Source organism: Aquarana catesbeiana, linkage group LG13, assembly GCF_042186555.1.
Source record: "Aquarana catesbeiana isolate 2022-GZ linkage group LG13, ASM4218655v1, whole genome shotgun sequence".
Classification (NCBI taxonomy): Eukaryota; Metazoa; Chordata; class Amphibia; order Anura; family Ranidae; genus Aquarana; species Aquarana catesbeiana.
This window is the reverse complement of record NC_133336.1, coordinates 170,321,337-170,346,302: the sequence shown is the minus strand read 5'-3', so window position 1 is coordinate 170,346,302 and position 24,966 is coordinate 170,321,337. Positions and strand designations below refer to the sequence as shown.

Here is a 24,966-nt window from a genome sequence, read left to right as displayed (position 1 = left end):
CCGTCCAATGGATCAATAAGCAAACAGCAGGGAGGACCCAAAAAGAGTAAAAAGATGGCTCTCCATAGCGCAAATCAGTTGGTAATAAAAATGTATTCAAATAAAAATATTGCACTTATGTAAACAGCAGAATTAAAAGCAAAGATAAAAATAGCAGCCGGCTGGCCTGCGAACACCCGTTCAAGACGAGATACTTAGCGCATCAACCATCCGACGTACGTTTCGTCTTAGAAAGACATCGTCTAGGGAACGGGCGACGCACTGACTCATTGCTTTAAATGTACATAGAAACCACGCCTCGTTATGAAACATGAGTGGCAACACCAGGTCTCCAAAACGGAAATAGGAAATACTCAGAGAGCATTATATGGACTAATAAGCTAAATAAAAAAGTAGAAATAAATCAATATAAATAAAATTAAATAATTGAGAGGGCACATATAGAGCAATACTGACATAAAACTAGTTTGGACAATGTATCAAAAAGACACACAGTCCAAATAGGATGACCATAAAAAATTCCCAGATGGATAAGGGTCACATTCCGCCATCTAGTGGAAAAATAGAACTATGCATAAATATGAAAATAAATAAATATATAAAAATCTAGATCCATATATACCAACAGAGTAAGCAAAATAGAAATTAATCAAATTGTGTGTAAATGAAAAAAGAGAAACAAAGAGGAACACGGATGAAGTAAAATATAATAAAAATTAAATTAAAGTAAAACCCATTTCAATAGGATAGACATAAATAAAAATGGTTGCCAAAACAACCATCATTCAAAAGAGATTTAATATGACCAATTTCCAAAGAATGGCCAGCGTTGATAGTAAGTGATCACAAAGTATCAGCGCTGGCCAAAAACTGAAAAAATTGTTAGAATGTGGAGGGGGACACCTATACAAAGGAAAAAATAATAAATAAATATAGGTATAGCCACAAAGGGTTCACATCAAGTTCACAGATTGCGCAAAAAATGATTAAGAATTATCTATAAAAGGCATTAAGATCTACCTCCACATTGAGCCCAAAAGGGGTGTAACATTTAATCTTATATATCCATGCCATTTCTAATCTTGAAATCCCACGTAATAGAGACCCACCCCTCCAGTGGGGGGGTGTACTTATCAATCCCTAAAAAGATCGTCTTGGCAGGATTACGATTATGGACCTAGAGATAATGCCTAGAGACAGGATGTTTAGGAAAACCGGTCAAAATGTTTGTCACATGCTCGTTCAACCTAACAGAAAGAGGGCGCTTAGTCCTACCAACATACTGTAGCCCACATGGGCATTGGAGGAGGTAGATAACCCGTTCGGTCGTGCATGTGATGAACTGTTTGATCTAAAATTCCTCCAAAGTACTGGTAGAAACAAATCTTTGGGTTCTTCTGTGTGTGTATCCACTAATAAAACACACCCTACACCTTCTACCATGATAGAAGCCAGTCAGATTCTCAAAAAATCCCTTCTTGATTGGGGGAGGGTCAAGAACATTGGGGGCCACTCTACTTGTAAGGGAGGGAGCCCCTTTATAAATCACTTGTGGTTTAGCTTTGCCACGTTTCTGTGCTGTATAGAATAAGTAGTTATAAAAGGAATAGAAGGTATCCTATCTCAATTAGATGTCTTGACCTTTAATAAATCATTCCTATCCAGCACTGATACTTCTTCAAGAGTATTCTTAAGGGAAACCTCAGAATAGCCCTTCTCAAGGAAGTGTTTAATCAGAATGTTTGCCTTGATCAAAAACTCTTCATGATCAGAACAGTTACGTCTCAGACCTATAAATTGACTTTTTGGCACCAATCTTAACCAGACTTCATGATGGCAGCTATCAGTGGGTATATAAGAGTTACGATCCGTACTCTTAAAAAAGGTAGCCGTAGTAAACTGGCCATCCTTGATGCCAACTTTCAAGTCTAAGAAATTGATCTCAAATTGACTAGCCTCATAACTGAGAAAAATGCCCCAATCATTGGCATTTAACTCACTCATGAAGGAATCCAAATCATCTCGGCTACCATCCCACAGGAGGAGGATGTCATCTATATATCTAGCCCACAACACCACCTGGGGCTTCCAGTGGGCATAGATGACATCCTCCTCCCATAGGGCCATAAAGAGGTTCGCCAAACTGGGGGCATGCTTAGCCCCCATGGCGACCCTTCTATCCTGCCTGTAAAACTGGCCCCCAAACCAGAAATAGTTCTGAGTGGTGACAAAGTGGAGCAGTTGCATAATGAAACAAATTTTCTCATCAAATAATTCAGAATCTCACCTTAAGAAGTATTCCACTGCAAATAGCCCCAAGTTATGCAGTATTATTGTATAGGGTGATGTAACGTCAGCTGTTACCAACCACCACCTTGAACTAGGGGTATAATCAGCAAGAATGTTGATAACGTGACGTGAGTCTTTGATATGTGAAGGCATTCTAACGACCAGTGGTTGTAAGTAGAAATCTATATACCTGCCCACCCGGGATGTGATGAAATCAATGCCACTTACAATAGGGTGTCCCAGGGGGCAGATAGGATGTTTGTGGATCTTCGGTAAATAATAAATCACCGGAGTGCGTGGGGCTTTAGGTACTAGATGTAGTTTCTCCTTATTATTTAGAATTCCCTGTTCGAAACCACTCTGGATCAATACCTCCAACTTCTTTTTATACTGAACTTTAGGATCTGACCTAAGGGGGGTATAAGTATCCCTATTGTCTGGCATCTCGGCCAGATAATCCTTTCTATCTAAAATAATGATGCCCCTATCTTTATCAGCCGGTCTAATCACCAAGTCCCTGGGAGTTGAGACCAGACACCATATCTCTATTGAATTTCACTCTCTTAAGGGGCAATTGATCTAAATCTCTTAGCACCACATCCCTAAAAACCTTAAGGGGGGAGCCAGGGCCCCCGGAGGGTTAAACTGGGAGGTGTTAGAAAGCCCAGAATGGCGAAAATCATTAGAAGCAATCTCAACAACTTGGGTAGGTTTGGAAACCATATACCTTTTAATATTTACCTTACGTATAAATTTGTGTACGTCCATGTAGGTCTGAAATGTATTCAGCCCACGAGGAGGTGCAAATTTTAAACACTTATTTAATAAAAGTTTCTCCGAATCAGTCAAAATAACTGAACTTAAATTAAATATCCCATCATTAGCTATGGCTTTTTCCTTTTTAGTTCGTAGTCGCCTCCCCCCTCTAGATCCTCTCTTTGGTCTGCCGACCTTTTGGTGCCCTGATTTGGTTTGTGAAAACCCCATTGTTGATGGTTGGAACTGGATGGACCCGGACTAGCAAATTCACCTTGGCTTTTAGGCCCAAGATGATGGGATGATGGTAAAGCACAGGGTGTCCAAGGTCCTAGCAGCTCATCTACCAGCAGCACACCACCAGCTGTAGACTGTAGCTGGCAAATTTCTCTGCCCCATCTACTGCAGCAGAAAAATAAATAAATACAGTCCCTGCCACCCACATTCTTGCTTTCATCAAGATTATCTCTATAGGGTTACGGTGAGAAGGCGCCATCGACACCCAAAGACCAATTTTAACGCACCTGTTACTTATATCCAAAGTCAAAGTGACACCAGAATGTATCCAAAAAATCTCTAATCTTGTTCCCAGTTCACTACATTGTGGCCTTGTCATACACACTGGCTCCCCAGATGTTGCTGAGCAAAATAAAGGCAGCTTGCAGGAAAAATGTCATTTTTTTGGGCTTTATAAATTCAATTATTGCTGCAGCAGATTCTAGACATGGTACAGATCTTCCACTTTACAGTTAGACTAAGGGGACCCCCCTGGCACTATATTGGAAGGAGTTTTTCATTTTTAGGCTTTCACTTTAAAAATCAAAAAATCACTGCTCATTTAAAAATGATGTTTTTCACAATGTTTTTTATTGATCCATGTCCCCCAGGGCAGGACCCGGACCCCTGTAACCATTGTATGCCTTACTACATTACTTGCATTTAATCCTTCAAAATGGGCACTTTTGATATTTGACGTTCGAGTCCCATTGACTTTAATGGGGTTCGTTATTCGGGTCCGAACGTTTGTGGTGTTCAGAAGTTCTGGTCCGAACCGAACAGGGGTCAGTTCGGCCCATCCCTAGTTGTATGTTGTTTGTATGTAAAATTAATAAAAAAAGGTTTGATTCAAATGCATTATTTTACATTTTTCCACATTAAACCTCATTTTCCATGTAGTTGCCCACCCCATTAATTTGTTCACATCTACTTGCAAGGTTTCCACATCCTGCAGAGAAGTTATTGCCCTGCTTAGCTTAGTATCGTCCATAAATACAGAGATTGAACTGTTTACCCCATCCTCCAGGTCGTTTACAAACAAATTAAATAGGATTGGTACCAGGACAGAACCCTGGGGGACCCCACTTTCCACCCGTGACCATTCCGAGTACTCCCCATTTATCACTACCCTCTGAACTCGCCCTTGTAGCCAGTTTTCAATCCATGTACTCACGCTATGGTCCATGCCAACGGACCTTACTTTGTACAGTAAACGTTTATGGGGAACTGTGTCAAATGCTTTTGAAAAATCCAGATACACCACATCTACGGGCCTTCCTTTATCTAGATGGCAGCTCACCTCCTCATAGAAGGTTAATAGATTGGTTTGGCAAGAACGATTCTTCATGAATCCATGCTGATTACTGCTAATGATACCGTTTTCATTACTAAAATCTTGTATATAGTCCCTTATCATCCCCTGCAAGAGCTTGCATAGTATTGATGTTAGGCTGACTGTTCTGTAATTCCCAGGGATGTATTTATGGCCCTTTTTTAAATATTGGTGCTACACTGGCTTTTCTCAAATCAGCTGGTACCATTCCAGTCAGTAGACTGTCAGTAAAAATTAGGAACAATGGTCTGGCAATTACTTGACTGAGTTCCCGAAGGACCCTTCTAATTCTGTCCTCTGTTAGCCATGGGGGTGCTTCCTGTTATGTGTCATGAGGATAAACACTGCAGTTTTGGTTACTGAAGCACCCTGATTACCTCGTGAAGACTGAGGAGAAGAATAAATTCAATACCTTCGCCAACTCACCATCCTTTGTAACCAGATTCCCTTCCTCATTCTTTATGTGGCCAATATGGTCTGTCCTACCTCTTTTACTGTTTATTTACTTAAAGAATTTCTTGTGATTTTTTTTGCTCTTCTCCGCTGTGTCTTTTGTGTTCTATCTTATCTTCCCTAATTGCACCCTTACATTTCTTGCTGCATTCTTTGTAAAGTTTGAATGCTAATGATGATCCCTCAGCCTTGCATTTTTTGAAGGCCTTCTCCTTTGCTTTTATATGCATTTTTACACTGGAGTTAGGCCATACAGGACTTTTGTTTGCTCTTTTTTAATTTATTTTCCAATGGGATGCACTGGCTAATGCCCTAATTTAATATGCTCTTAAAGCAAACCCATCTCTTCTCTGTCTTTTTTGTTCCTAAGATTTTATCCCAATTAATATCTTCTAGCGAGGTTTGTAGTTTAGGGAAGTTGGCTCTTTTGAAATTCAGGGTCTTTGTATTCCCCTTATGTTTCCTATTTGTGTGATTTATACTGAAGCTAATTGACCTGTGATCGCTGTTTCCTAAATTGTCCCATATTTCCACATCCGTGATCAGGTCTGTATTGTTGGTAATTAGTAGGTCTAGTAACGCTTTGTTTCTAGTTGGTGCGTCTACCATCTGTCCCATGAAATTGTCCTGCAAGACATTTAGGAACTGGCGTGCCTTAGAGGAATGCGTGTTTCCTTTCGCCCAGTCTATGTCTTGATAATTAAAATCCCCCATTATGGTGACACTTCCCATCCTTGCCGCTAATTCAAATTGTGATAGGAGGTCCATCTCCCCCTCCTCCATCAGGTTAGGGGGCCTATAGCATACTCCCAGTATTACTTTTCCCTTAGTTTAATCCCTTTGGAGCTCTACCCATAAGAATTTCACCTCCTCCCTAGCCCCCCTAGTGATGTCATCTCTCACATTTACTTGTATATTATTCTTGATATACAGGCATACCACTCCCCTTTTTTACCCTTTTTTACCCTCTCTATCCCTGCGATAAAGGGAATACCCTTGAATGGTTGCCAGCCAATCATGAGTACAAAGTCTCTGAAAGTCCCAAAAAATCTAAATCCTCCTCGTACAACAGTATCTCTAGTTCTCCCATCTTGTCCGCCAGGCTCCTGGTATTGGTGAACATGCAACGTAGTTTAGACAGGTCGCATACTGGTCTTCTTATTGGGTGTTCCGAGGTTGCAAATAGGACTTGTTACTATACTTACCTCGGGTTTTTGTGCTTTAGTCAACCTACCACTAATGCCCCCCAATACTACCCTCTGGAATATGTTCCACACTGACTATCTCTACCAATGGACCCTCCCCCATCGCCTAGTTTAAAAGCCCCCTCTAACTTTTTGGCCATCTTCACTCCCAGTTCCAGGAGGATCAAATTCCTAGTGAACCCCGCCTCCAGCTAATCTACAGGCCAGGGGCCCGCATTCCAATGACCTTGGAAATACGCACCATAACCCGCCAATCCAGCGGCATCTGTGAAAAGTTCCACGTCGCAAGTATTGGTCACACCCTCCATCCACTCTGATCTCCCGTTAAAGGTATCCAAAACTGTTCCCACACGAACAAGTCCTCCTTGTGTTCCCGTGAACATTATGGCCTGGGGCTCGCAACCCCGCAGTGGCCATTGCCAGCTAGCGATTAAACACCCTGCCCATCGGCATGATCCTGAAAGCAAAGTTAAGCTTGCCCAACAGAGACTGCAGCTGGCGCAAGGTAACCTTGTTACCCTGATGGGCTGAATGCACACCTGCCCATAAATCAACAAGTTTTGCCTCAGGGAGGTGACACTCCACAGCCTTCGTGTCAATCAAGATGCCCAAAAAACTAAGCACCTTGGAAAGCCCCTCTGTCTACTCAGGGGCTAAAGCAACCCCAAACACCTCCGCGATGTGCTGGACCATGGCCAACAAAGTATGGTAAATGTTAGAATTTGCTGGGCCAATGCATAAAAAGTCATCCAAATAGTGGATGATGGAACGAAGGCCAGACACCTCGCGCACCACCCACTCCAGGAAGGTGCTGAAGGTCTCAAATAAGAAGCAGAAAATCAAGTGCCCCATAGGCAGACAACAGTCGACAAAATAAAACCCCTGCCAATGTCAACCCAAGAGATAAAAACTATGGGGATGGACCGGCAACAAGCGGAAAGCGGCTTCCACATTCGTCTAAGAGGGAACCCTGGCCATACTTACGAACCCAGCTAACCGCCGCATCAGATGAAGCATAAGAAACCAAACACAAAGTCGGATCAATTGACAGAACCCCCCTGCGGGTAAGATAAGTGAGTTATAAGGCGGAACTTGTTCCTTCTTGGGAATCACACCCGAAGGAGAAACCACCAAACCATTTAAAGGAGGGTCCCGGGAAAGGACCGGCTATATGCCCCAATTCAACCTCCTTCGATAATTTAGCTGAAACCACCTCGGGGTGCAAAAAGGCTGAATGCAAATTGTCAGCAAGTGGAGGAATATAAAACCCATCTGAAACCCCCGCTCAAGCAGGAGAACCTCTCATCTATCCGGATACCTACCTATAAAGGGCCGCATCCTTGCACCTTCACCAATGTCCTCCCTTTTGCCAGCAGACTCGCCCAGTCACCCATTTCCTTTGTTGAAGCAACGATTGAAGGAATGTGAGCCCCTTGTAGCCGGAGCACTCATGCTTAAAACGACAGGAGGATCCAAATCTACAGGTGCCCTCGTTGAACTGCCAGCAATACCTCTTCCTTTTACTTACCAGGTGTCCCAAGGCAGCAGGACCGCTGACCCCAGACTGAAACTGAGTGCTAGCCCACGCCAAAGTCATATGCTTCATACAAAGTCCTTTGTGATCATAATGCAAGGAAGGCTGAACAGCCTTGTGCTGGTGGAACTGCTCATCGTACCACAACCAGGCTGTACCGCTGTACACTCGGTACGCCTCGCCGATGGCATCCAAGTAGCAGAACAAAGCAGAGCAAATCTCCAGAGCCTTTTCCCCAGTAACACTTGCAAGGATCGCAAAAGCCTGCAGCCAGTTACAGAATGTCCGCGGAATCAAGCAAAACCTTTCCTTCTCCTCCTCCTCCTCCTTCTTGGTCTCATCCAGTTTTACCTTGTCCAGGTTAAATTTTTCCAAGGGGGGGAGCAATGAAAATCTCAACATTCTCACCCCTACTGATTTTTTCCTTAAACTCGGGCTTAAGATGTGCTCCCAACAGTCCCTCGAAGCACACATAAACCTCACACTTTGTGGAATACGCCAACTACACGCTATCCACCTCCTTAACAGCATCCTTACCTTTTTGGTCAGACTAAGCCCCCTCTGTAGGCACAATCGGTGGTACCGAAATCACTGGCTCTAATCCTGTGGTGGCCCCTGGTGCAGTGCTAAGGACCGGTGAAGGAATGAAATGTCCCACGAGCGTCTGCACACTGGGCACTGCCACCTGCCCACCTGACACCGCAGCAGGAATTGCAGAAACCCCTGACATCAACGCTGCTGTAGGTACACCGGGCACCGATGATGCCTCTAAGCGCTGAAGGAGCTCCCGCAAACCACCCAGCAGTGTTCCCAAGGCCAGCGAACCTGCTCCAGGCATCGCCGCACCCACAACCCCAAAAGCACCATCCAGTGCCACCGCCCCACTCACAGGCACAAGGTCAGCACCAGACACAGCAGGCACACGTGATTTACCAGGCTGCCCAGGATGCACCAATCCCCCAGCCGCTGGGACAGAATCTACCACCGACCACGTCTTACTGACCTCATCCTCAGAAGCACTCGGCTCTCCCTCAGACCATTCCAGGCTGTCAGGCACTTCACCATGGCTCCCTCTGCTGCCCACTGCTGACATCGGGGCCCACCTCCCGCTGCCATCATCCACGGCACGATCTTGCCGAAGCCCAAAGCTGCCCACAGCCTTTCCCTGCAGGGCTCTCCCGCTCTGGTGCTGGGGGCTAGGAAGCCGCCACTCTCCGCCTGTCAGATGCCACTCCTGCAGCCGCCTGGAAGCCTCATTCATTGGGAAGAGGGACCCCGGCCGCATCTGGCACCAGGCCGGGTCCCGCTGACATCAGTCTTCCACGCCGAGCACCTGCGGCCCTCCGTGGACTCACCAGGGTGCCGCCCTCTGCTCCTGGTAAGCAGTAGATGCAGGGGAGGTGGAGAGAGCAGGAATCTCACCACGTGACTTACCCTATGGGTTCTGCCTAGGATGGGGATTCCTCCCGGGGGATCCTGGAGCCGCAGCTGACCAGCGCTTGGGGGATGGTCCCAGAGGGTCCTTGAAAGGGCTCCCAGGGACTCAAGTGCACCAGAGGCTGGGACCTCTGAACATGTGTGGTGGCAGATGGGGGTGGATCAGGGCCCCTCTGCCTGACTCCCTCCAGCAGCCCAGAAACTTGCTCCTTCAGCCAATCCTGGCCATTAATCACTGCAGAAGCCCTAAGCTGGAAAAGTAAGCTCTCCAAATCACCCATTGATGCAAATTTTTGTCTGTTTTCAGGATCGAAAGTAAGCAGGGCTGCGCTGTTGAAGTTGTCCCGTCCATGCTCTCTTCCGACTAAACTCCTCTCAAACCCTTCCAACATACCAACTCCTGAAGCCCCCCCGCTCCCATCTTTCCAACAATCTGGTGAGTGCAACTCCTCCTATGCTCAAACCCATTCTAACCCAGTCATCTTGGCCTGCGATCTAGGCTTTTTTCCCTTTGACTCCGGGCCTCCCTTAATATTTATAAATGATGATGTACAGTAGGTTCACAAAGTACATCGATTCCAGGGTCTGTATTTGGAATATATCAGGAGCAGAATTCTTACAGCTTGCATTTTATTTCAAGTCTAGAAACAGAAGCATTTTATTTCAAGTCTAGAAACACATTGCTGTGAAATGGTTCATCAAATCTGCAAAGCTGGATTTTACTCATTTTCCCTTATTATTACAATATATAAAGATATAGCGTGGAGTGGTGTCATGAATGATAGTTGTATGTCCACACTGAGATTATATTGTTTTCATTGAAGCTTGCCTCTCGGCAAATATATTCCACCCATCACATCCCAGTCATTAACCAATATTTAAAAAAAAAAACTTCTAAGACCTTTTTTGCTTACCTGACTTTTCTGTCACACAATTCCCTGTGGAGCTTCTTCAATAGGTAGCGCTACCTCCAAAGGACCCACTGGATTTCTGGTTCCCCTAATCCTGCACAGCCAGCCAACATGCATTTCCAACTTGCATCCAAATACAAGTAATCAATCAATGGGCTTGTTTTTGTTGTTTTATTGGGGACAAAACTTGGATAGGCTAAAAGGGATTATGGAATGCCCAACTTGACTTGAAGAAACGTCAGAGGAGGACCACTTCCTTCTCTATGTACAAAAAAATGAAGATCCTGGACTGTACTCCCTCTGGAATAATTACAGTCTCTATATATCATTGACAAAGTTCTTTAGGAACTGCACTGCACTGGGCAAAACTTCTTTTGAGATCTCTAACTGTCCAGATTTTCCCATGCCAGTCCAGATATCTTCTTCACAAGACCCAAAGGTAATGGTTATCCCTCTCTTAGGCTTCCTCTCCTACCTTTCCTTAGCTCCCAGCCTTGAGGCAGAGCCCTCCAGCCATGGGGGTCCCCTCCCAGGCCTCACGACAGCAACCTCAGCACTCCATCTTCCACTCGACTCCCATGCTGGCCAGACTCCATGATATTTAAGGGCTGATCAAGCCACCCTGCCAGTGCCTTCTGCCTGGGGATTGGCCAGATTTCCCCCGCCCACTAACTTCCAGAAGCTTCTCCAAACTTCTAGGACCAGGTGGAGGTACCAGAGACTTGCCCTGTAGAGCCATCCAGCCTGACCTGGAGTAACCTGACCCAATTACAGACTCCCACAACTACCATGAGTCATAAACTAAATTTATTTACACTAGTTGCACAATAGTCCACCTGAAACCTGGACACATGATTCAAAACCCGGACTGTCCGGGTGAATCCTGGACAGGTGGCAACCCTAGATGAAGACTAGATAGATAGAATCTAAACAGACAGTGGTTGGCACACAGGTCTATGCAGACCACACACACTGCTCTCCTTCTCTCTAGCAGCTAAAAGGTTAGCTAAACCAGACTGCATTCATGATTTCATGTTTAACATTTTAAATTAAACATTCATTCACCGCCTCTTCAGATTGCAGTTGCATTCTCAAAAAATTGGCATAAACTGTTTCTTATTCTAAATCAGCCAAAGTTTTAATTGCCCATATTTGTAATTGGTTATGACTCTGAATGTAGTCTCAGCTGTCTCCACGCAACCAGGCTTTTGCAAAAAGTTTTCTAGGTGCACAGCAAGGTACTGGAGTTAAAAGTTATTGGATTCCAGGCTTATAGTTTGAATTTGAATACATGCAATCCATAGATGGATTGTTTTTTGTTTTGTTTTTCAGCCTTAAGGCTTAAGTAAAATAAAAAAAAACCCAAAAAACAAACAGATTTCTCCATCCACACAATCAAGGTGGATAGAGAAATCCTCCCTGCTGGTACATTGTATTCTAACTAGAGATGGGCTTGGGGGTGTTCGAAAACCCGCGCACCCGATCCCGCTAGGAAGCCAACGCTGCACACGGCTAATCACAGGCAGTAGACATTTCCCAGTTCGCAGCTACACAGATCGGGAAATGTCTCACTGCCTGTGATTAGCCGTGTGCAGTGTCAGCTTCCTGGTGGGATCGGGCACCAACATCAGGACTCTCCACTAGGGATGCACCAATGCCATTTTTTTAACACCAATTACAAATCCTGATACTTTTTTTTAAGTACTCGCCGATACCAATTACCGATACCCATTGCCTAGGAAAATTAGGTAGAGGGGTTGTTTGGGAGGTGGAGGGGGGAGTTCAGGAGTTGGATGGGGCTGGTGGGGAGTAGGAGGGTAAGTGAGGGCAGGGTAGGGGGGAGTAGAAGGGTAAGTGAGGGCAGGGTAGGGGGGGCGTAGGAGGGTAAGTGAGGGCAGGGTAGGGGGGGCGTAGGAGGGTAAGTGAGGGCAGGGTGGGGGGGATAGGAGTATAAGTGAGAGCAGGATGGGGGGGAGTAGGAGGGTAAGTGAGGGCAGGGTAGGGTTGGAGTAGGAGGGTAAGTGAGGGCAGGGTGGGGGGAAATAAGAGTATAAGTAAGGGCAGGGTGGGGAGCTAGAAGGAACTCTGGGAACACAAAGGACAGAAAGAGCAGCGCCATATAAGTGCAGTATGACTGCAATTTAATGTGTAAAAGGTAAGAAATACACTCACAAGGTTAAAAACAATTCCAGCATAAATGTGATATTCATCCGCTCTACTCTTGGGTGATAGTTGCTGGTTTATCAGTGGCCAGAGGTCCGGGGTGCTGGCTCCCAGTGCTTCCTGGTAAACTCGGAGACACTCGGGTGCACTGATGACCCCCCCTGATACCTGTGCAAATACACTACACAATACCCAATGGCTGTAGTTGCTGATTGAGAAAAAATTTCCAAAAAGACCATCCAATGGAAGTCGATTGCTGGATTAATTCATGTGTGTTTGCTCCCATTTGACTTAAGTTAAAGTTTGAATGGTCTCTACTGAACTAGATGAATTTTGATTCGTGTATGGCCAGCTTTAGGCCAGGTACATGTTTATCAAAAGTCTAATGATTCAGCAGGAACCAGTCAAATTTGGGTACATGTGTACCACTGTCTGTCCTACAGAAGCTGGTCTGATGACCAGCTTCTGTCAAAAAGTCATGATGGAAAACTAGCATTCAATCATCTGTGTATTCTAGTGGGAAGGGCTCCTCCATCAGAATACAAAGACAAAGTGGGAGAGATCCCTGCATCAACATCGTGTTGATGTGGGGATCTGTCAGTTTTTTTGATCAACCCACTAGTTGAATGAAAAAACTGTACATGTATACCCAATTTTAGCCTCAGGAACCAAATTTGGTAAATGTGGGTACTGTTTCCTTTATCTTGTTTGAACCAAGCTCTGGGTAATCACCACTGCTGTGAAGACATACTTATCAGGCATTTGGTCCTGTTTGATATTGTAGTGTGAAGACAGAAATTAGTGATGTATAATTCAGACTTAACCGATTCATAGCTGGACCATGACAAATATTAATATCAATTACCTCCTTTTCAGCATCTTTTTTACATTATATTTCTAGGTATTCAAAAAGAGCACAAACAAAATCTAATGGGGAAGAATGAGACTCTAGTGGAGAATAGACCACCAGGAACTATCTTGGAACCACAAAGATTTCTCATTAATGAGCGTTATGTGAACCTGATTGTAGTCTCCACTGATCAGTTCAGGAAGCGTCTCCAGAATGAGCTAATACAGACTGGGGTAAAACACGAGGAATGCTTGAAGGAAACACAAACTGGACTGCAATACATTTCCCCCAACAGACTGTTCCGATGGAACCACCAGTCACAATGTGTACCACATGCAGTAATGGTGAGTGGAGCGCCAGGAATAGGGAAGACCACAATGATGCAGAAATTTGTTTATGACTGGGTGACTGGAAAACTCTACCAGAGATTTGCTTTTGTCTTCTTCTTCAGATTCCGGGACCTTAATAGACTGGGGGAAGTCAGCTTGGAGGAGATGACTCTTCAACAATACCCATATCTGGAGAATCAGGTTGGAGATATTTTACAAGATCCAGAGAGACTTCTGTTTATATTTGATGGCTTAGATGAAAGTATTCTCCCAATGGATTTTAGTCCAAGTAAACTGTCCAATCCAAAACAGAGAACAACGTTTGGTGAGATTGTGGTCAGTTTGGTGAGGCAGAGTCTTCTTAAGGGTTGCTCTGTACTGATAACCAGCCGTCCAACCAGACTGGCATCAGTTGGTACCGGTGTTTTCCAGAGAATAGCTGAGATCATGGGATTTCTTCATAAAGACAGACTGATGTTCTTTAATAATTTCTTTAGAAATGAGGAAATGTCAGAAAAGGCTTTTCATTATGTACAGGAGAATGACACACTGTACACTTTCTGTTATATCCCATCATATTGCTGGATCATCTGTACAGTGTTATCAATGTGCTTCAAAGCCCAACCAACAATCACTGATCAGCTGATGGCATCATTACCCAAAACAATGACACAACTCTTTGTGACTTTTGTCTCCAACATTCTGGCCAATCACAGCCAGAATAAAGATGGTGATCACATTGTCCAGGAACAGCTGACATCTTTTGGGTGGATGGCAGAACATGGAGTCATGAGTCATGTGATTGTATTCGATGAGCGTCACCTGGACTCATTCAGTGTGAGAAAAGATAAACATCTCTTTTCATGTTTCATAATGGAATCTGGGCCACCTTCTAATGTGGATTACACCTTCTTACATTTCACTCTTCAGGAGTTTTTTGCTGCTTTGGTCCATTTTATCAACTATAACCCTGACAAATTACAGGAAACACTTGATAAGGCTGAATCTTACAAAGACGGCCGTGCTGAAATATTCCTCCGTTTCCTCTGTGGTCTATCAGACTCTTCTACTAGATGCATGTTAAAGTCTCATGTGGGAAAATTGTCTACTCAGGCAGCCAGACATGTCATCACCTGGATACAGAAGAAAATTACAGAAGAAGAAAGACCTGACAAATCTACAGGAGACAAGAGAGAGCTTCCTAAAATATTCTACTCTCTTTATGAGAGCAGGAATAAGGCTTTGGTGTCACAATGTATTGGATCAAACAAAGTTGACTTTTCTTGCATTCCTCTAGGCCCTCTGGACTGCTCTGTGCTGGCTTTTATTCTTCAATCCTGCAGAGAGACAGAAGAAGTAATTCTTCATTCATGTGATATACAGAGAGAAGGATTGCGGAAACTCATACCGGCTCTACACAACATCAAGAATTTAAAGTAAATAATGAAAATAGATGATCGAATTTCTGTGTTAAATTGAAATGATCTGAAGTTTGTTTAAGGAAACACTTTAGATCATAGACATGAGCAGGTGGTGTGCCTGGACACACCCTAATCACCCCGCGCGCAGATTCCCCCTGTTGATATTTCACCAAAGCCCCCCAATGAGGCTCCTAAAAGATTGTAAAAAAAAAAAAAAAGAAATAAAATACTACTGACACCATCCATTGCCTTACTGACACCAACTGCTGTCCTACAGAAAAGTCCACTGCTCTACTGACACCATCCACTGCCCTACTAACACCGTCAATGTTTTAATACATTTGGGGTGCACACCCTAATGCAACAGGCTGTGCACACCTATGCTTTGGCTATTATTTCCGTTTTCACAAAGAAATGTGTTTCTTTGATACAAAACTAACGTTTAGACTTGGTTCAAGTTTACTTTTGATATGTTTCTGCAGTGCATTTTGTGTTTTTTCACATGCATTTTTTACGTGTTTTTCACACTTTTTTTATGCTTTTATTGGCCAAATTGTTGTTGGGCAGATTTAAAAAATGCAATACGTGGCAGAAAGGCATTACATGCTTTTCTGCAGCTTCTCCATTGAAGTCCATTGAACCATAAACACACCATTTTGCATTTAAAAAAATTCCTGACCCTTTCCAAAAATGCAGCAGCTGAAAAAAGCATAGATGTGAATGTGTCCCATAGGACACTGTGTTAAATGGATTGTAGTGCGTTTCTGCAAAAAAACAAAAAGCACTAAAAAATAGGGGTGCAACGGATTGTCACTAATCCGTGATCCGAACGGTTCACCCTGTTCGGATCGGTACACATGCGCTCTGCAGAGCGCGCCACTGCCTCGGCCTTAGGAAAGGCCGCGGCTTCAGCCTAGCTCTGGAGCAGCGGCCATCTTGGTACACCTGGCGGCCGTTTACCACGTGATCGCTCCAACAAATGACAGAGCGATCACTTGTAAACAAACCGGCGTCATGTCATGACGTCGGTTCCTCTCTCCCCTCTGTACCGATCTGTACAATGGAGGGGAGAGATCGAATGGCAGCAGTGCCAATACTCTGCCATACCCTGCCAATACTCTGCTATACCCTGCCAATACTCTGCAATACCCTGCTAATATATTATTACAGTGGGGGAGATTGTGGATATTACAGTGGGGGAGATTGTGGATATTACAGTGGGGGAGATGATGTGGATATTACAGTGGGGGAGATTTTTTTTTGTTGATCCGAAAATGATCCGAACCGTGACTCCTGATCTGAGGAACGATCCAAACCATGAGTTTTTTGATCCGTTGCACCCCTACTAAAAAAACAAATAGGTGTGAGCCAGGCCTAAGGGGAGCACCAGCCAGTATGCTAGGCAGGGCGTCTTAGCAACATATAATCACTAGTCAAAGAATATCTCAAAAATGGCTGCACTACTATATAGTCAAACTTTATTATGCACCAACAAATAACGCACACAAAATATTTACAAAAAAACATAAAAAAAATTGTAATAACAACCCTAACCCAAAGAAACATTTTAGACAAATGTAATCTCCACTGTAAGGGCTTGTTTAAACAAGCAGCTGGAGGGTGAAAAAACATATGGTTGAACTTTATTTTTACCTCCCCCTTAAGCTGCAAAGAAAGTCACATTGAGTGGGCAGTACTGCTGCAGGACACGTCTCATTCAAATAAAGGGTGCCACGTCCCAACTGTCCCATAACTGTGTCCAGTGCACATGATTGTGGAACAGTGGTGCAGCATTTACAGATAAAACAGGAATCTAGGGTGGTTAGGAAGCATGCTAACTCTACATCTCCCATTCAAACTAGCTAAACTTATCCCCATCCTATTTAACCCTACCCCCATCCTGTCTAACCTTCCCTGCATCCTAACTATCTATCCCCTCCCCTAAATAACTACTCCTTGCTGACCCACCATGTGTTCCAACGCTGCACAATAATCCTGTTTCTGTAACCTAACCTTCTAATCACCTAACCCACACAACATAACCACATACTACCTCCCCATGCTAAGCACCCACCCCCCCCACAATCACACCAGCAATGGGCAGTCCAGATTTGCCCTTTGGGGGCTAAAAAGGAGGAGTCTGGAGAACTTGGGTAGGGGCTAACCTATAGTTGGAGTGAAAATTGCCAAATAAGGGGATGCAGACAACACTTGTGCGTTGTAAAGAGGGAGGATCTCAGTAGAGTGGGGAGGTTGTTTCCCCTGGAGGAGCATGGGGGTTGTGATTTACCTGATCTCCAAAGTGATACCAGCCAGTTCTGGAGTCTTTCCTCTAGCTGATCCTGCATGGCTCTGCTACAACCAGTGCCCGACTCCACCCACTCCTGGCACCTGCAGTCCCGCCCACCCAACCCGGTGGGGACTCAGCCCAGCTCAAGAACATCGGACGGACACATCAGCAGTCTTGCTGGACTCTGCCCGCTCCTGGAATATCAACATATGCCCAGGTCAAACAAGAGGTGCAGGGGCACGCATGCCCCTGCCTGGCACATTAGTGGAGCCAAGTGTTGGCGAATCCAGGTTGGGAGGTATGATGGCATGCAGGGTGTGCGCGCCTATGAGTATCATCCCTCCGGCAGGTGTCACCCGGTGTGGTCCACACCCCCCGCACCCCCATAGCGATGCCACTGTAAATAATTGATTAGAATAGTAAAACATATAATAATGTCACAAAAATCAATCCTAGAGAGCTATATGTAAATCATTGTTCTAAAGTAGTGAGAGAGAGAATAGAGTTACTAGATCAGGGGTCTCCAAACTTTTCAAACAAAGGGCCAGTTTACTGTCCTTCAGGCTTTAGGAGGGCCAGATTGTTGCCAGCTGGGGTTGAAAATGTCCTGGGCCCAGCATCATGGAGAATAAACATGGCTTCAGTGTTGGTGGTCAGTAGGAGGTGAAGTATTGCGATATCATTGGTATCAGTGAGAGAAATGGTACCCCATCAGTGGTATCTGTGAGATGAATGGTGCCCCATCATTAGTATCAGTGGGAGGAATGGTGCCCCATCATTAGTATCAGTGGGAGGAATGGTGCCCCATCATTAGTATCATTGGGAGGAATGGTGCCCATCATTAGTATCAGTTGGAGGAATTGGTGCTCCATCAATGGTATTAGTATGAGGAATAGTGCCCCATCATTACTTTCAATAGAAAAAGCAGTGCCACATTGCCGGTGTCAGTGGGAGGAATAGTGCCCCAAGGGCCGGGTAAAGGCTAGCAGAGGGCCACATCCGGCTCTCACGCTGCACTTTGGGGAACCCTGTACTAGATCATAGAAGGATACTATCCCACTGCATACGCCTTCATGCATTCTGTGGCAGAGCCACTTATTTCAAGAGCAACTATGTTACTTTGCAACCTTTGCACTGCCACCCTGGCATGCAGCACCCCTGTCAATATACCCAATGTTTTTTTAATTGCTGCTGTGACTTAGCACCCCTGTTGGTGACCCCCCATTACCTTGCACCTCTGTCACTGCACCCCTTTCAACACAACCCCCACACACTGGAGTTTTAAAAAGTGATCTTATGATTCCAATAAAGAGAAATTAGTTCCATTCATATAGAGACTAGTTACATTTATTCCTGGGGGAGAAATTTATTTTCTTCAGGTAACATTCTTTTCTTCTACAGTTTGTATAATAATCAGTTGACAGACAGTTCCTGCCCCCACCTGGCATCTGGAATAAGAAATAACCAGACACTGAGGACGCTAAACTTGTCTAAGAACACTCTGGAGGGTCCTCATTTCAGGGATCTGATGGAAGCTCTGACAACAAGCCGGATAAAGAAATTACAGTGAGTATAACAGGACTGACTGAGACAATAATATTCTGGGACAGTTTGTTTTCTTCCATATTATATTATCTTTCATTGCATGTGCTCATTTCTGACTCTTATTACTATTTTCAGCTATGAAATTGTGTTTTCTTGAAGCCTTCCTTAACTTGCGCTATAAACAAAAGAAGGGAGACAATTTTGAAAAAAGAACACAATATCTTTTACTTTTTGCTATAATAAATATCCCAAATTTAAGAAAAAAAATTTCCTCAGTTTAGGCCGATATGTATTCTTCTACATATTTTTGGTAAAGAAAATTGCAATAAGCGTATATTGATTGGTTTGCGCAAAAATTATAGCATCTGCAAAATAGGGGATAGATTTATGGCATTTTTATTATTATTATTATTTTTTACTAGTAATGGTGGCGATCAGCGATTCTTATCAGGACTGCGACAGACAAATCGGACACTTTTGAAACATTTTTGGGACCAGTGACATTTATACAGCGATCAGTGCTATAAAAATGCACTGATTACTGTATAAATGACACTGGCAGGGAAGAGGTTAACACTAGGGGGCGATCAAGGGGTTAACTGTGTTCCCTAGGTGTGTTCTAACTGTAGGGGGGATGGGACTGACTAGGGGAAGAGAGAGATCAGTGTTCATACTTAGAGAACCGGGATTTGTGTGTTCACACACACACACACATGCCTGTTCTCGTTCTGTAACGAGCAATTGCGGGTGCCCGGTGGGTGTGATGACCAGGCACTGGTTTCGGGGACACGCTTCGGGCGTACAGCTACAGTATAACTGCGGCTGGTCCAGAAGCGGTTAAATATGATTATAATAGTCTATATAGACTAAATTGACAAAGGTGACACTATAGGAGGTCAAACAAGGAGAAATGTGATCTTACTCCAATGAGAGTTTCTTGACACCTGACATGACCATTTGCAATTCAATATCAGTGGATTCAGGTCTGGTATGGAATTTAAGGGGAACCCTGCGCCAAAATAAAAAAAAATGGCGTAGGGGTCCCCCCAAAATCCATACCAGACCCTTATCCGAGCATGCAACCTGGCAGGCAGCAGGAAATGAGGGGGGATGAGAGAGCCCCCCTCCTGAATCGTACCAGGCCACATGCCCTCAACATGGGAAGGTGCTTTGTGGTAGCCCCCCAAAGCACCTTGTCCCCATGTTGACAGGGACAAGGGCCTCATCCCCACAACCCTTGCCCGGTGGTTGTGGGGGCCTGCGGGCTTATCGGAATCTGGAAGCCCCCTTTAACAAGGGGACCCCCAGATCCCGGCCTCCCCCTGTGTGAAATGGTAAGGGGTACAAATGTATACCCACCATTTCACAAAAAAGTGTCAAAATATTAAAAATGACAAAACACAGCTTGGGACAAGTCTTTTATTAAAAAAAATAAAAATGTCCCACGATGTCCATTCATCTTCCTCTATCACGCCGCGATGGACCGAAAAAGGAAAAAAATCCACAACCGATCCGCCTCCATGGGAGGCTCCCGCCGTCTGATGCTTCTTCGCTTGTGACAGTTCTTATATACCTGAGGATGGGGCCACACAGTGATGTAACTGGGTGACCCCGCCCCCTCTGACGCCACGGGGACTTCCCCATGTGGCCTGGTATGGTTCAGGAGGGGGGGTGCTCTCTCATCCCCCTCTTTTCCTGCGGCCTGCCAGGTTGCGTGCTCATATAAGGGTCTGGTATGGATTTTGGGGGGACCCCTACGGCATTTTTTTTTTTTAATTAAATTTTTTAATTTTGGTTCAGGGTTCCCCTTAATAATCATTCCATACCCAAAGGGCCTGGTAATGGACTGGGGGGATCCCATGCTCTTTTTTTCAATGAGTTTTATCTATATTGCTGAGACCCAACAATTCATTACAGCCGCAATCAGTTTTAACCACTTAAGCCCCGGACCATTTGGCTGCCCAAAGACCAGAGCACTTTTTGCGATCTGGCACCGCGTCATTTTAACTGACAATTGCGCAGTTGTACGACGTAGCTCCAAACAAAAACTACGTCCTTTTTTCCCCACAAATAGAGCTTTCTTTTGGTGGTATTTGATCACCCCTGTGTTTTTTTACGCTATAAACAAAAAAATAGCAACAATTTTGAAAAAAACGCATTATTTTTTACTTTTTGCTATAATAAATATCCCCAAAAAATGGATTTTTAAAAACAGCTTACCTGTAAAATCCTTTTCTTGGAGTACATCACGGGACACAGAGCACCATAGTAATGACTATCTGGGTTATATGCTACCTTTAGGTGATTGGACACTGGTAACCAATAGTAAGAAGGTTCCTCCCATATAACCCCTCCCATACAGGAAGTACCTTTAGTTTTGTAGCAAGCAATGAAGATCCCAGAAAAAGAGGGGAGGGACCTCTGTGTCCCATGATGTACTCCAAGAAAAGGATTTTACGGGTAATCGGTTTTAAAAATCCATTTTTCTTTATCGTACATCACGGGACACAGAGCACCACAGTAATGACTATCTGGGATGTCCTAAAGCAATGCCTTTGAGGGGAGGGAACATTCCTAGATCCCCCTTTTTTAGGCTCCAGACTTTAAAGCTGCTTGCAGCACGCTCTGGCCAAAAACAGTCTCTTTTTGAGACACAACATATATTGCCACCTCTATTCCTGAAGGCCAGGATATTCTTGTTAAGCTAGGATTATGGAACTCCAATAATCTTCCACGTACCCCATCTATGCGTAGGCAAGCCCCGATATGGAACACCCCTTCACTCAGAGGGGATAGACGCAGGCCTAGACATGAAGCGGGTCAATGGAGTCCTAATTAACATTTCGCATCCACGATGAGCCTTTAATGTCGGTCATTCACACTTGATATTTGAGATCCAACTCTTTCTACCATATCTTTTTTTTCAAGTTCAAATATACCTGTTTTCTGGTTCCATTTGTTTTACAGGTTTCAATTTTTTATTTTTTCAAGCAAAATCTATTACAGGTTACTTTATTGTTCTTATACATTAAATCTCCTCTATTTCCTTTAGCAGCTAATGATGGAGTTATTACCCCTAAAAGACTCAACACTGACACCTTCAGCTTTTCACTTGAACTGCGAGTATACATCACTCACCTCCATCTAACTCACACACCAACTCATATAATAACTGCAACGCTGACATCTTGTGACTATATATGGTATTACGGTCACTCCTCAGTTCTTCAAGATAATAGTATCTAACATCCATGTACATGATCTAATTCAAAATTTAACAGTTGTAATTCTTACTTAAATTAGCAAATGATGATAATTTTGAATCTAAGTTGTGTTTCTATGCCGTTTACAATGTACATGACCACAGAATTCTCAAGGGTTTGGTATGCACATGAGGCACAGGTCCAACTATTACCGGAAACCTTTCTGTAAAATTAACTACACAATATTTTTGCTGATTGTAGTTACATGCCAGTTATTAATACATCTACATTAGTAGATATTGGTCCAATTGTTAATATTTTTCATGTTGCACACTATGGTGTCTTTAGTTAAATTACGCAAGCTTAGTTACATAAGATATACATATGCTTTCAGACAAGTTCTTTTTGTCCTTTTTTGTTACATTATTATTAATATAGCACCTATTAGTGGTGGCCATTTGCCCACATGTCGACATGAATCACCCCCTCTCAGTCGCTATCCATTCTCCAGTATTTAGGAGAAATTACAAGTCTTTTAGATGTATTGATGTACATCTTCTCTTTCAACTTTCTACATTACTTAATTTTATTTTTTTCATTACCAATATTTTGACACAAAAATTGTTCAGACTGAGTTTGAGACACTGGTCTCATATGGGTTCTCAGTCGGTTGGAGACTCCTGTCTTTCCCAACCCCATGTTCAATTCCTATAATAGATCCAAGGTACAATTCACATGGTTTAACAGAATTTTTGTTAATTCTACAGGTATGAAAGTTTATGGTACAATGCTTAAATTCTTTATTTGCCTCAATAGTATTAAGCAAATCACTTTTTCCATTAACTCCCTGTGCACCTGTTTATCTACAGAAATAATATTTCAAGTTTGTATATATAATACAAATTATAATTTTTTTTTTTTCAATACACATTATCACTTTCTGTCAGAGTCCCAAAAAAACCCATACCACCATGACCATTGTAACCATTTCACACAATGTACAAGGATTTAATTCCCCAAATAAAAGAAAAAAAGCCTTTTTGCAATATAAGAAATTAAACGCAAAAATAATCCTTTTGCAGGAAACTCACTTTATGAAGGACAATCATCCAAATTTTTTTCATAAAGCCTACAATCAATCCTTCTACACTTCATCATCCTCCAAAGCTAAAGGAGTAGCCATCTTTATTCATCAATCTTTACCACTTGAGGTTCAACAGGTCTACAAATATCAAGACAGTAGATTTATTATAATTAAAGGTATCCTGTCTGGTAGAGAACTAACAATAGCTAATGTTTATGCAGCAAATGATACTCAAACCACATTCTTTACTCATTTTTTTTAACATCCTGCAACGTTATCATTCACCACATATTATATTAGGAGGAGACTTTAATTCAGTTGCTCAACCAAATTTAGATTGTAGTAGACACAATATAAATTCAAAAACATTCTCTAAAACAACATCTAAACACATAAATGACTTACAACTCATAGATTCAAGGAGAGCATTAAACGTGGGTGCACGTGAATATACTTTTTATTCACACCCACATGATTCATATTCACGTTTAGACTATATTTTATGTACCCCCATAATCCTATCCAACGCATGTGAAGCACTTATTCATCCATGTACTTGGTCAGACCATCAGATAACTATGCTCAACACACATTTTATAGGTCTTTCCTCAACACCTTACTCATGGAGACTCAACAAATCTTTATTAACAGACCCTACCCACCAACAAGAAATAACCTCAGCAATTAAAGATTATTTCACATTAAATACACCAGACATATCCCCTACTACTTTGTGGCTTGCTCACAAAGCAGTCTTGAGAGGTCGTCTTATTAAAATGGCAGCTCAAGCCAAAAAAGAAAAATGGGCAAAAATTCACTCTCTTACACTGGATCTCCAAAAACTATATAGAGAACATACAAACACACATGACCCAGATGTCTATAACATGATATCTCTAAAAACGCAATGAACTGGATTCTATACTTACATTTAAAGCAGAGAAGGCCCTTTGCTGGTCAAAAGCCAAATTTTTCCTCTCAAGTAACTCCTATTCAACAATGTTTGCCCGGAAATTAAATAATTCTATTAAACCCACCCACGTCTACAAGCTTAAAAATAACACTAATCAATTAGTCACTCATCCGCAAGACGTTTTATCAATCTTTTCAAAATTTTATTCAGAGCTTTTATCCAAACCTTCTTCACCAAAACCCTTCCTCAACAATATCATGGCTAGATAATATTCCAGTCCCTTCATTATCCCCTTCACAGACAGACCTTTTGAATGCTCCCTGCACAGACGAAGAAATTCTCCAAATCATTGAATCCCATAAAAGAGGTTCTGCTCCTGGCCCAGATGGATTTTCTTCTTTTTATTATAAACAATTCCATCATCTCCTAATCCCTCATCTCACCAAATTATTTAATAAAATTCTAAAAGGGGACCATTTCCCAGAAGAAATGCTTTTAGCTAACATGTCATTAATCCCAAAACCGAATAAAGATCACACATTGCCCCAAAACTACAGACCTATCTCTGTTATTAATAACGACCTTAAGATTTTTAGCAGACTTTTAGCAAATAGATTAGCAACAATAATCCCTTCCCTGATATCCCCATACCAATCAGGTTTTATCCCAGGCAGGCAAATTACAGACAACATTAGACTAATTACAAATATAATTCAGGACGCCAATATCAAATCACGTCCTGTACTCCTTTTAAGTCTAGATATTAATAAAGCATTCGATAGTGTAACTTGGAAATACTTAGATTTAGTACTATGAAAATATGGATTTCATGGAGCATTCATACACGCTTTTCATGCACTTTACCACAATCCGGCCACTAGGATAAAATTACCTGGTTGTAACTCAGACTTCTTTAAGATAGGGAAAGGAACAAGACAGGGCTGCCCCCTTTCTCCCCTTTTATTCGCCCTTGC

The 24,966-nt window shown here is 43.1% G+C and overlaps 1 protein-coding gene across 3 annotated transcripts in view; it reads left to right on the top strand.

Annotated features, from left to right (window-relative positions):
- LOC141117301 (NACHT, LRR and PYD domains-containing protein 3-like) overlaps positions 1–24,966 on the top strand; it is a 196,858-nt gene that overhangs the window by 60,755 nt on the left and 111,137 nt on the right. For all 3 annotated transcript variants that reach the window (XM_073610084.1, XM_073610082.1, XM_073610083.1), the window contains 2 exons: positions 13,259–14,972; positions 18,649–18,813. In XM_073610084.1, coding sequence (XP_073466185.1) covers positions 13,259–14,972; positions 18,649–18,813 — 1,879 coding nt within the window. The remainder of the gene's footprint in view (positions 1–13,258; positions 14,973–18,648; positions 18,814–24,966) is intronic.